This window comes from Brassica napus, chromosome A9 (assembly GCF_020379485.1).
Source record: "Brassica napus cultivar Da-Ae chromosome A9, Da-Ae, whole genome shotgun sequence".
NCBI classification, from domain to species: Eukaryota; Viridiplantae; Streptophyta; class Magnoliopsida; order Brassicales; family Brassicaceae; genus Brassica; species Brassica napus.
This window is the reverse complement of record NC_063442.1, coordinates 9582445-9596762: the sequence shown is the minus strand read 5'-3', so window position 1 is coordinate 9596762 and position 14318 is coordinate 9582445. Positions and strand designations below refer to the sequence as shown.

At 32.0% G+C, this 14318-nt stretch overlaps 1 protein-coding gene across 1 annotated transcript; it reads right to left on the bottom strand.

Annotated features, from left to right (window-relative positions):
• Positions 1 to 9749: 9749 nt before the first annotated feature.
• LOC106367841 (RING finger protein 44-like) lies at positions 9750 to 10319 on the bottom strand. Its single transcript, XM_013807701.1, has one exon. The coding sequence runs from the start codon at positions 10317 to 10319 to the stop codon at positions 9750 to 9752; it is 570 nt and encodes a 189-aa protein (XP_013663155.1).
• Positions 10320 to 14318: the final 3999 nt, after the last annotated feature.

Below are 14318 nucleotides of genomic sequence, written 5' to 3'. Positions count from 1 at the left end.
AAAGGACGGTGGTGCAGAAAAAGGAGCAGCCGACCGGCAGCGACGACCCAAACTGACCAAACGTCCCTTCTTCTTTGGAACCGACTGAAATAGAAAATAGCCAAATTTAAATAATATAAACAGATGATAAAATAAAAATCAAGAAATAAATGAATTGAACTTTAAAAAAAGGAACTTACCGATTCAACGATTTCGTTGATTCGAACCCGGGACAAGTTGGTCGAAGCCGTCGAATCGTCATCCTCGGTTTGAAGCTGAGACACTTCGTCTTGCACCTGAGTTTGGACCAGGGTGACCACGTCCCTCACAAGACCATCATCAATCTGGCCGGTCTTCTTGTTGGTATACGCCCTCTTCATTAGGGCGAGATCATCAACCGGCTCGCCATCATTTTCTTCCACCTTGAAAAAAACATAAATTAAACAAACATTAGAAATTTGAAGAAATGCACAAAAAATAAAATTTCAAAACTTAAATAATTGAAGAAAAAACGGCTGAACTTACCATGCGATCCCCCAGAGTGGCAATAGATTGAGCACCCAAGTTATGCTTGAAGACGCCCTTCCCTTTACGATCGCTCTTGCGATTGGTGCGGTTGGTGGAATTGGTGGAAGAAGTTTCTTTCGTCTCTTCCTTATCCCAATGCGCACACAACTCCTTCCAGACCGTGTCGTTCATCGACTTTGGAACCTTTTAATTAAAAAAAAAAGAAAATAGTTTAATAAATTAAAAAATTGTTTAATAAATTAAAAATAACCTTGTTTATTTCCCACTTCTTCTTCCATTCATGGATCTGCTTCCCATAGTTGTCCAAAACTTTATGGACAAAGTGGTGATAGATAAAGAGCGTATCATCGGAATTCCAGTTGAATTCTTGCTGAAAAAAAAACACAGTTAGTAGAAAATTTATATTAAAGATTAAAAATATAAGTAAAAAATTAGAATACTTACCGCAAACTGACGAAACCAGAGATGCTGCTTGTCGGTAGGGAAGTCAGTGAAAGTCGGATGTCCCTTGTCGAGGGCCGAGTACACCATACGGTTGATCCATGCGCTGATCCCGTTCCCGGATCGGTTGAACCTAATAAAAAGAACAAATTATTAATAATGAATCAAATTTTAATGAAAAAAAATAAAAGTTTAATTACTATGTTTGACCCCGTCCATGTGGATACTGAGTGAGATAGGGAAGATGGTCACGACCGGGCTGTCGAACCAACTCCGCAACACTCATCACTCCCGGAGGACCCGGAGGAGCAGGAGAGGGTGCAGCAGCGGGAGGGTGCAGCAGCTGGAGTGGGAGGAGCAGGAGCGGGTAATAGAGAGGGAGATGTATGGTAGGAGTTGTGGGGCGAAGCGGAATCCTGAATATGGCTGGACGAACCCCGAGACTGGCTCCCCGTACCACCATGACCACGACGCTGTCGAGGCCGGGTCTGATCATCATTAGACCTGTAAATTAAAAAAAAGATATTTAAAAATTAGTTCTAATAATTTTAATAAATAAAAAGACAGTTTAAATAAAAAATAGTTTAAAAATAGTTTAAAAAATAGTTTTTAATCACAAAAATATAAATAGTTTAATAATTACAAAAAATAGTTTTAATAAATAAAAATATAGTTTAATAATTACAAAAAATAGTTTTAATAAATAAAAAATAGTTTAATAATTACAAAAAATAGTTTTAATAATATTAAAAATGTTTAATAAATATAGAAAATAGTTTAATAATTACAAAAAATAGTTTTAATAAATAAAAAATAGTTTAATAGTTACAAAAAATAGTTTTAATAATATTAAAAATGTTTAATAAATATAGAAATTTATATTATATATATATATATATATATTTTTTTTTTAATCACAAAAAAAGTTTTACAGATATTAAAAATGTTTAATAAATATATAAATGATTTTATAATGCAAAAAATAGATCTTATATACAAAAAACGTTTTCATATTATATATACATAATTATCAATAAGATTTTTATAACCACAAAATTAATAAAAACTAAAAAAAAAATTCCAAATCAAGTGAATACCATAATCAAACTTGATTTTACACAATCCTACCATTCACCCTAACAAAAATCTATAAATATCATTCCAAAATCATCAAATCTACTTAAAAACTTAACAAATCTAACCTAAGAGAGTGGGATAGGGTTCATACATGAAATTGAGGAGGATTAGGACGGATTCGCCGGAAATCATCGAGAGAGAAGGGAGGAGACGCCGGAATTCGCGAGAGAGAAGAGAGAGTTCGGCGGAGAGGAAGAGAGAAATGGGGAAGAAGATCTGGTTCGACCTAATAAAATGAGGCGTCCGACGGAAACTGTCCGTCGGAATTTCCTCGGAATTATTAAATATTTTCGTCGGAATTTCCTCGAAAATCATTAATTCAATTTTCGCGAAATATTTGGCGGCTTGGTTTACCCGGTTACATGAAAATATTCCGAGGAAACAGGGTTTGGGGTTTCAAAACATCAATTTTTTTTGTCGTATTTCATTTCTTATACAATTATAATGCATACCATTGAGGTTTCTTTGTATAGATGATCATAAATTATGAAATAACAAAATTTCAAAAATAATTGTAAGTATTCCCTTTACCGTTTATTAAAGTGTATAAGTGTTTCTCTTATGTTGTGTGGTTTTCGTTCATGCAATCGTAAAAGTGTTTGTTATTGGGTAAATACCAAAGTTTGACTTCATAATCTGGTTAAGACACTTAATGAAGGTTATATACGTGTTATTCAATCCGCAAAACGTTGTTTTCGGTTAAAAACCCCTAGTTCCTCGGAATTTCCTCCGAATTCCGTCGGAATATTCCGAGGAAATTCCGAGGAAAATGACTCTATAATATATTAATAATTCGATAAATATATTTACTTTATAAAATCAAATATTAAAATAAATTAATATTTATATTACTTTAAAATATAATGAAACGAGTTACAATCTTATATATTAAAACAGAAGTCACAACTTTGATTCATGTGTGATTTTTTTAAAAATGGACTCTATCTAGAAAATCATTTATTAACATAACATTTATTACTCCAGCACTAACGCCTAAACATTGTTGACTACTCTTACCTTAAAATCGGAGTGTGAGTAAGTCAACCACCATTAATTAAAATTTAACATGGTGCCAATAACATTATTTCCTAAACTACCGGTTTAAATTTAATTACGATATTAACCATTATGATAAAATCTGACCAAGTCGGTTCACTCTACTTGTCGAACTCGGTTCACTCATTTACCATATTATTTTGAGCTTTATTATTTATCAACCTACTGGAGACTTTTTTTTCTTATTAATGTTTACATAAACCATACATTATAAAATTCTTTGAGGTTCAGATATATAAACAAATCGGTAGAAATGATAACCTGAAAAAAAGTCAAACCAAACATGTTAGATGAATAAACAAAATAAATTAAAGTGAACATATAATTCATTTAAAAATAGAATTAAGTTGCTATAATTATAATAAATATATAATCTTTGTAACTACTTTAATCATAATATATTTTCATTTTAAATATAATATGTATTTATATATTATATTTTTAAAATTCTAAGAAATATGTGTAAAAATATTTAAACAATAACTTAATGTATTTTAAGTTATCGTTTAGAAATGAAAATAAATAAATTATATCCTATTTTATCTACTTTTATAGTCATGATCATGTTAAAATATAATTATTATACTAAAACAAATACGATAAAATTATATTCAATTGATAAATTTATAAATTTTGTTTTCATAAATATAAACTATTTATTTAAAATATATAATTTAAAGATGCTAACCCGGATAAGAGTTGCTAGCCTGTTCAAATTAAGTTGTTTTACTCATGGAACAACATATCATTTACAGTGGAGAAACATGCGATACTGAAAGTAAACTAACTATCTATTTACATATTTTTCAATACCAAAATTTACATATATTAGTTCAATTGTTTCAATTTCGTTTATAAAGTGTATAAAATACATTGTTCCAGGAAGAAGTCTCACATTCAACATGTGCAACGAAATTTACCTGTTGGAGAATAGTGATCAAAACATATGGTTAATATTTAGAATATTTTACGATTAATGATATAAAAAAGAAAAACTATACATATATATAAATAAAAACAAATATCCGCGCGGTTGCGCGGGTGAAAATCTAGTTAATAGTTTTACTACTAAAGATTTAAGGGATATTTTATCTGTCATGAAATTCATTAATAAAATAAGAGGCAGTTTTAACGAACACATTAACACATTAACTCATTTATATTACTTTTTTAAGAATCAGATTAGCAATTATTTTTATATCAGATTAGCAATTATTATTTTTAAATTAATTGCATTATATATATATATATATATATATATATATATATATATATCTATTATAATAATGTAGATTTTAGTCTCTTCTTAGAGTGCGATATCATCAGGAAGATATGACAAAATGTGATGCCTACAATCTTATATATTAAAAGAGAAGTCATGACTTCTTTCATGTGTGATTTTTTTTTATTTGGACCATCACTTAGAAATCTTATTAAATGTATTTTATTAAGAATAATAATACATAGAATCTTTAAAATACTTTAATCATAATATCTTTTGATATCTTTTTATTTAAAAAATAAATATATTTATTTTAAAAATCTAACAAATCTGTTTTAAAAGATTTTTACAAGATCTTCATTTTCGAAATTATATTTAAATATTTTTCATTAATTTCGAAATTAGTTTGAAATATTATTATACATTAATAAATTCAGTAATCATTTATAAAATAAAAAATAAAAAATTCTGTAATATTTTATATATTATATAATCATAATCAATCATATTAAAAGAAAATTATTATATTGAGCTAAGTATAATAAAATTGTATTAAATTTATAAATTTTATTTTCATAAGTATAAAATATTTATGTTCAAAAATAAAATCTAATATGTTGGTAAGATGGATTAAGCAAAATATATAATACATGTATAAAAATTAACATGTATTTCTGTAAAGCTTATAATATAAAATCTTTGCAACTACTTTAATCATAATATATTTTCATTTTAAATATAATATATATTTATATATTATATTTAAAAATTCTAATAAATCTGTGTAAAAGTATTTTAACAATAATTCAATATATTTTAAGTTATCGTTTATAAAATGAAAAATAAATAAATTATATCCTACCCACTTTATAGTCATGATCATGTTAAAATACAATTATTATACTTAAATAAATATGATAAAAGTATATTCAATTGATAAATTTATAAATTTTATTTTCATAAATATAAATTATTTATTTTAAAAATATAATATGATGATAGAACGGCTTAAAATTAACAAACCTTATAACACATGTCTAAAAATTAACATATCTTAGACTTTTGTATATACAATAATATATTATCTAAAATGAATAAGTATAAAAAATATTATTAAAAAGAAATACAGCTTTGAAACACGGGTCAGAATTTAGCATAAATTAAATACAAAATAATTTTCAAATATGTTTTCTCATGAATATAATAATTTGCTTAATAACTAAATGCAAATACAATACGATAAATATATAATAAGAAGTAAAAATACATACGGTTTTAACCAAATGATTAATTATAACATGTAAATTATAAAATTATTGAATTTAAAATAGTTATATAAACATTTAAGTATATGATTAATGTTAAAAAAAATATCACTAATGTTTAAAAATAATAATTTATGTATAGAAAAAGTAAAAACAAACACCCGCGCGGTTGCGCGGGTCAAAATCTAGTATACCTTAAAACTCTACTTCTATGACTTTCGATAATCGGTTCAGGTTTGAGTTTTTTTCTTTTTGCTTTAAATTAGTAGGACTCTCTTAGTTTATTGGGCTTAAAATCTGTAGCTTAACAGAGACAACAGACTTGAAAACAGTTCACCGTCACTTGCTCCATCCGTGAATCACCCGTGAAGATGGAATCGTTACTGTGACGTTCAATGTTCACCCCACCGCCTCTGGTAAATCAATGGAGTAACAGTTTAGGAATGCATTCAATCAACTTAATTATCCTTCTCATTAACGCAATTGATCCACGAGCTCTGCCGCATTCAAGACAACCCCTCCTTCTTCCATGTTAGAGAATCTAGGCCTATAAATAAGAGAGTCAGCTTCGTTGATATACATCAGTCGCTCCCTCTCAAATAGTATAACCCTAAGAGAATCACTCACCAGCGATGGCAATCTCCTCCATTTTGATTACCGATTTGAAAGTCGGCCGCTGTCACGACACCTATTGAAAGAATACACATGCACAATTTAAAACAAATATGTATATTAACGTCCCGTTTGACTTAGCATGTCAAACCAAAAACCACCCAAGAAGGTAAATCTTTAGTCAAAAGAATAAAGGATAAGTTGTTAAACCAAAAGAGAGTGATCAGCTCACAAATTATTTGTTCAGTGCTAGTCTCATGTCTTCATCTGTACTCTGGTATATATCGCTGAAAACTTGGTTATCTGATAAATATCTCCCACCTCACCATCACAACAATGTCCAGTGAAAGAGGTGCAGCCTAAAAAATGTCACTATACTAATAGACATCCAAAAGCTAAACAAAAGTTTGACACTTTTTCATTAGAAAAAACTAACAATATTTGATGGCTGTCACTTTGTAACACCTATTTCGTGGACGAATGACAACATCAAACGACTAATACTAAACAACAAACCACATCATCGCACAGTTGAAATACTATTATAAATGGAACAATGTGAATATTAACAACAACGCAAACAAACCAACTAAAATCAAACATTATGCAACACCGTATATATACATCCCGCGTGTAATGGGGGCATATCACTAGTTTCAAATAAACTGTTAATATATTCGAGTGCAATTTCAACGTCATCGACATACCGCACCATGAAGCTTCAAGCGACAACCTGATATATATTTATTTTAACTGGTATATAATCTATGTTTTGAGTCTTTTATCGAGTTAAAGTATTTTTGTTTGGAGGCTTTTAGTCTTTTATCGGTTTTTTACAGGTCTTAGATCTATTTGGAACAGAATGAGTAGAATTAAGTACAAAAAGACAATTGAAGATACAAAACTGTGCATATGCGTTAGAACTTTGGCAATGGATTGAAAATTTGCTAAATATGTATTGACATCAAAGTTGGAGATAAGATAAAAATTTGAGTTAGTTTTCCAATGCTGTTGGTTTGATGTCGACCCAATGATGATCGAAAGTTATGCTTGTTTTACTGAAAAATAGTAGGCATGTCGGTTTAATACAATTTTTTTTTGTTTTTTCATATCTTTGGTTTGGTTTTGGCTGAGATCAAACCATATTTTTGACATATATATATATATATATATATATATATATATTATTTTGAGCTATTAGGTAGGCTAAGCTTTATTTTCATAAGAGTTTTAGGTCTTAAAACCCTAAGAGACAAGATAATTTCATTGAACCTATTTTTATCTCTTTAATCTAATTATACTGACTTTATCATTGATCTTGTGTTTTTTGGTCATGTCAAAATAGCTTTATAGTTAGGTCAAAATATCATTGATCTTGTGTTTTTTGGTTATGTCAATAATTTTTTAGGATTGACTGATTAAAGATTCTTCATTTTGGTTCTTCAATTGATTATTCTTATAACTTGGACATTATTTATCACCTAATTCACAATCTTAGTTAATTGAATGCAGTGAGTGTTTATTCGATTGCTAAAAAAATAATCACTTTAAGAAAAAAAAATTAGCATGCGAGTGCTTCACGACTTTGGGGGTGATTGGTAATGATTGTAGAAGCCGTGGATAACCTTTTTAATTTCTAGAGCCATCTTTTAAAGCAATCATGTTTTTATTTTAGAAGCTATAGACAAACTTTTAATTTCTAGAGTCATTTTTAAAAGCAATCATGCTTTTATTTTTTAAATTGAATCCAAAGCCAAAACATTTAAATAGGAAATTTGTTAGCTTTAGAAAGCAATTTTTCTGGAGTTTTTATTTTGTGCTCTGAAAAAAAATCTACATCAAAATAAATGAAAATTAAAGCTAAAAATTTAAAGCCTAAATCTTAGAGCAAAAAATAGAAAGCTATAACTTCAACCAATCAAACCCTTTATCTGAAACATGTTCAAGTTCAAATAGATCTTAGATATTGTTTAAAATCTACTCAGATCTAAAATATTTTTAATTGAACTTGACCCATATATATAAAATCCGAGCAAAACAGCTTAAGAAGTTGAAACCAAAAATCTAGACTGGTCATGTTATTTCGGATGTGAAATGGAAAATGCGGAGACATATGAATCAATAAGCAAATTATGAAATACTTATTTATAAATAATTAGATATATAAGGTATTTATTTAACTTTTAATACTTACTTTTATATATCACTAGATCCGTTCTCCGCGCTACGCGCGGAAAAGTGTTTTTAGTTCGATTCCCGATTATAAGTTTCAATGTTTTTGTTTGGAATATCAGCATTGTTTTTTCAGAACAATGGGGAAGTATGGATTATTAAGATTACACAATTGTTTTAAAACGAAAAGAGTATATAAGTAATTATAAAAAAAATGTATGGTATTAGAATTAAAAGTGTATTTATCCTATATAAATTTCATTAGTTATAATTGATACCTTGGGATGATGGCGTAGTTCTTTTTGATAGCAATATGGCAATGTTTTTGGGATGATAGTGCTCTCCGAATGAGTGGTCAACCTCCGATGTCTGGATCGATTGGAAGCAGTTGAGAACTGGAAGAGGAGAAGTTGAGTTTTCCTCGTTAAAAGGAAGAAGAAACAATTAAATATTTCTGAACTGACGTGATTGTCAAATTACCGGGTCTTTCGGATGATTATTATTTCTGGATGATTATTATTTCTAGATGCCAAATACAAATTTTGTTATATACAAAGAACTACACTACAAATGTCAAATTTGCAAGTCAAACTTGACTAATAAGCATTTGACAACTATTAAATGAGTTTTTATAAATATAGTAAAACTATTCCAATGGATTTGCTTTTTTATTATTGTGATTCTTTGATTTTTTTATTAGTATTTAGATATTTTATAAGATGTTCACTAATACCATATTTAATGATTCACTCTATTTATTTTGTTATCATAACAGAGTTATTCTATAATAAAATGGATATTACTCCAATCGTACTATATTTTAGAGTGAAAAAATAATTAAAAAATAAAAAATAATTAAATTATTCTATGTATAGAGTAAACATATTTTTACTATATCACAAAATAAAAATATAGTACAATCGAAACATTTTACTCTAACTCTATTTTGGATGAGAAATTAGAATGTGCTTATAGATGCTCTAGTGCAGATGTCCTTTTTCCTCTCCAAATAAAACAAAAAAGTCTTGAAAGGAACGAAAATATTATTTATGGAATCACATTCCTAATTAAATTGATACCATATAAATACTAAATGTTACTTTCATGATATAAAATAATAATAATTTAGATGCAAAGTTCAAAATAAAGGGAAACAAAGAGTTTTATTCAAAATGGCATTCTTAATATTATTTTAATAATACAAGTAAGCATAAAAATATTAGGTAAAATTTCTTATATTGAAACTTTGGTTTGATAAAGAAAACAGATAAAACTTATTTTTATTATAAAAGTAAAGTCGAAAACTGCATAAGATGGGATAGAGGATTTCTTAAATGCTAAGCAAGCATTGTTCTGCATACTGGGCAGGTTAAGTTCATCTTGATCCAGCCTAAGATGCACTGGTGATGATATGAATGGTTGCATACCAAAGTGTTCAAATCTCCACTTGCACCAAGCTCGTTGTGGCAAATTGCGCAGATGTCATTCTCTTTGCTGGGGATGGACTCTCTTCTGTTGCTTCGCAGGTCGATTGTATAGACGTCGAGATCAATTCTACTCCAAGCTTGTGGGTTGAAGTCAGTAACCTTAACAATTACATCTAGATCTGTAACTGTGACATCTTCGAGTGTTAGAATAACGCCTGCGACATAGTTAGTAGTCTCATCTATAATTTCTGTCACCGAGTCAAAGTTGATTTCATGATACTGAAGCATGTACTCCATATCGCTGATTGTACCGTCGTCTAGGTGGCCATTACTTGATATCCTCAGTGCTATTGATATTCTGATTGTTGTTTGCTGGGTGTTGGGCCTCTTGATCTTCATGGTGAGGGTTCGTTTGGGAGATGAGCAAGCTGGATTCTTTTTGTCGCTTAGAACCAAGGTATACGGTGTTAGATGATTCATTTTTAGTAACTCGTTGGGATAGTTTGCTGTAACCGGATATGAGATTGTATATGATGACAATTACGTTGATAACTTATTTATAATGCCTTGGTCAAACCTTAGAGGGGTTTATTTTTCATGAAACCTTTTTAAAAACGAAAACGTCCCTAATTTACTACAAACTTTATTGTTTATAGGTTTCAATTTTGATAAGTTATTAACTTGATTATGGTCTTCTGTTATCATTTTTATGTTGACCATATTCCAATAGATCAGCTATCATTTAAAATAAAATTGCACCTAAAATAAATATGAGAAATTTACCACAACTCACTGAATACTAAAACATAAAAGATTTAGCAACATTAAAGCGATCAAACAACTTGAAATAAGAAATATTTAACCAAACTAACACTATCAAACGTTTAAAAGGTTGCAACAATACTAAATGAGCAAAGCAACACAACATAACTGATAAGCAAAACATAGTCTTTATTAAACACCAAAGTTGTTCAAATGCTGGGAAAATAAAATCCAAAACGAAAGAAACAAAGCATAGTCTTCATGAAACACAAAAAAAAAAAAAACAGTATTAAAATTTATTAGCCACATCTGGCACGCTTGGTCTCTCCTGACTCAATTCCATCAGAGCTCCTTTTCACAGTCACATCCGCAGCATCATCCCTTCCATCAGCAGGTTCCTCAACCACGTTCTCATCTAGGACGTCTTCAAGCACTGGAACTTCAAGTGGCAGCACCTTTGTCACAGTCAAAGCTTGGGTCTTGCCTTCCAAGTTGTGCTTTGATACCTTCACGACGAACGTGCGAGTCTGCCCAATTGTGTCAATCAGAGCCTGAGGCACTGGGACAACGGCATCATCACCTACGCTCTCATTGGCCTAGTATGATGTAAAACACTTCAGAAAACTCTATTCAAAAAGATATATAATGAGCAGGTTTGTAAATACCTCAAAGTATCTCTCAACCAATTCAGAGGCTAGCTTCCCAGTCAGATCATGCCCAGCATCACAGAGAAGCACAAAACGCGCATGGTCATTATTGTCATAGACAGAGAGGTTTGTGAGGTACCTGTGATAGAAGCTCATTAGCTATTGTTGCTAAACGTCTGATGTAAAGATAATATAAACACTTACTCTGCAACACCGGCCACTTCAGCTTTTCCACATTTCTTACACATAAGTGTAGTAGGCCCTTTGGTCACCTTAGTTTTACAACCACCGCAAGCTATATAATACCATGCCGAACCATGACCAACATCATCAATGGTGGCTGTGCACTCAAACCAAGCAACCTGCGCATTTGAAATATAGTATCTTATGAATAACCAAAGCAAGCGTATTGACTGTGTACAAACGCTTGGTATAATATACCTTTGATCCCTCCTGCTTGATATAGGTAAATAGCTCTCCTATAGTGACTGTCTCAGCCTTTGTCACTATTTCAGCATTGATCCTGTTAGCAACTTCTGAGTTTGAACCCAACCTGAAATAAACGTTACACAGAATTAAATAAGTCAAATGTTTCAAATTGCATATACAACAAAAGAAAACATACCAAGCCAGATAATCCCTGGTTGGTTGCACGTCCAGGTCTAAGAACACACGTGAAGATGACAGAGAGGAGATAGTAAGGGCGCCTGCAGCATAGCAAATGTCATCAGACACAACAATAACAAATTAGCACAAAACAAAAGGTAAAAAAGCTTATTCCACACCTATGGTGTCTAATCTATGTTCTCCATGCATCCTATCAACAACTATAAACCATAAACATTTTAAATAATACTAACCTCCAAATCGTTTCGGGTTTACAGTAGTCACCAGGATAACACTTGGAGTGTTTTCTTGCGCCTTAAATTTCAAACAAAAGTCTGTAGCAGCAGTGTCCCATAAATAAAGCTTCATCACAGGACCACTACAACAATCCAAAACCACATGATAAGCATCGCATATAATTCTACAATTGAGTGTGCATAGTTAATAAACATGAGGAATAACTTACTCATGAGTCTGAACATGAACCAGAATTCTCCGTGAAGAAGCTATCTCAGCTTCATCAAGCACAAGACCGTCACCCAATGCCTGCTCATTCACCAGCTTAATGTGACCAATATAATCTGCAAGAAGTTAAATAGAACTTAATACTACATTTACCAACAAAACAATCATAAACAACTAAGATCAAACATAGCATCATTCAAAACAATCAAGAGCTAAACACATAATCTGGTGAAGCTTACCATAAAGATCCCCCTTGAGGTCACAAGCCGATTCAAACTCTTCATAACCATAGAAACGGAACCGATCTTCAAGAAACTGAACCGGGCTGTTCTCGAGGACAGAGAGGACAGAATTCCATGAGAAAGCAATAGTCACGTCTTGTTCAGCAACTCGATACACAGTCTTGCTCTTTGATCCATAAAACTTAATAAGCCTGTAGAGAGAACCAGCGATCATATGTGGCAAATAAGTGTCAATCCTGCTCGGTGGAATAAACCCCTGGATCACAGTACCCTGTCGATAACGCACATAGCATTATAGCAATGAGTTTGTTAGTATTTTATCGACCAAGCAAAACCAAAAAAAAAATCTTAAAAATGGACAGACCTGTTCGTCGATGAGAATCATCTCAATACCAATGAGTATCTTCGTGTGTGCGTTCCGAGCCTCCCAAAAATGGATAAGACGAAACCTCAGCTCGCCTTCTTGAGGTTTGAACTTGACATCTTTGAAGAACATCACTTCAACGGAGGAGGAGTCGACGGCCTTGCCCTTTAACTTCTTCGGTGTAAGCTTGCCGGAGACAATGTCGGCGCACGAACCACCGGCATTTCCGGTACGTCTGATCGCCTCGGCGGAGGAGACAACGGCCTTACCGGTTTTCTGCTTGGACTTTGGATCGCCGGAGACAACTGGAACGGGAGAGATTATGGTGTGGCCGGCTCGTTTGATTGGCTCGGCAGAGGAGTCAACATCTTTGCCGTTTGGTTTCTTCGCGGTGAGATCACCGGAGATAGGAACGGCGGAGGAGACAACGGCCTTGCCGTTTAGTTTCTTGGACTTTGGATCACCGGGAACAGCTGAAACAGGGGAGACTTCGGTGAAGCCGGCTCGGTTGATTGGCTCAACAGAGGAGTCAACGGCCTTGCCGCTTGATTTCCTCGCGGTAAGATCGCCGGAGTTTGGCTCGGCGAAGGAGACAACGGCCTTGCCGTTTGATTTCTTTGCGGTGAGATCGCCGGAAACTTGTTTTTGGCTGTTGGAATTCATGATTTGAGAGAGATTTGGGTGTAATAGAACTGGAGAAAAATCGAAAGCTAAATAGAAAATCAGAGAAGGAAAGGCGAAAGGAATCCATTAATGAGTTATCCACCGGATTCATTGCACACTCATGAATACGGTGTCGATTGATAGATCCGTTCGAGAAGGGGAAAAGGCAAAGAGATGAGTCGTGAAAGAGATCGATTGACTGACCGTTCTAAGCGAAGAGATAAGATGAGATGAGATAGAAGCAGATCACACATCGTATGGGCTTGGATACACATGATGCTGGGCTTACGGATTTAGTTTGGAAGACCCAAGACCAATCCAAGCTTGGCTGACGTGGATAAAAAAACGCATCCCATTGGCTGATTAAATTGCCGACGTGGATAGCCTGTTTGGTGCTCGTATCGCGCTTTTACTTATTGTAGGATATTAACATAAACATTGAATTGAGTATTTTTAAATACTTATATATTTAAAATATTTATATCAACTATTTATTTCAGATTTTATTGGATTACTCTTTTGGGTTTGGTTAATAACACTTCAAGTTTAGATATGTTTTGTACCACCTAACAAAATCCGTTCAGCTATTTTTTATATTTCAGATCGAATAACTGATCGGTTCGGTTCAGATCTCAGGTTTCAGATTTTTGTTTCCCAGCCCTGGCCCAGACCTATGATACAATTTTGTTTTGTGACGGTTTAGACATTTTTCGTTACTACTTGATTCAGT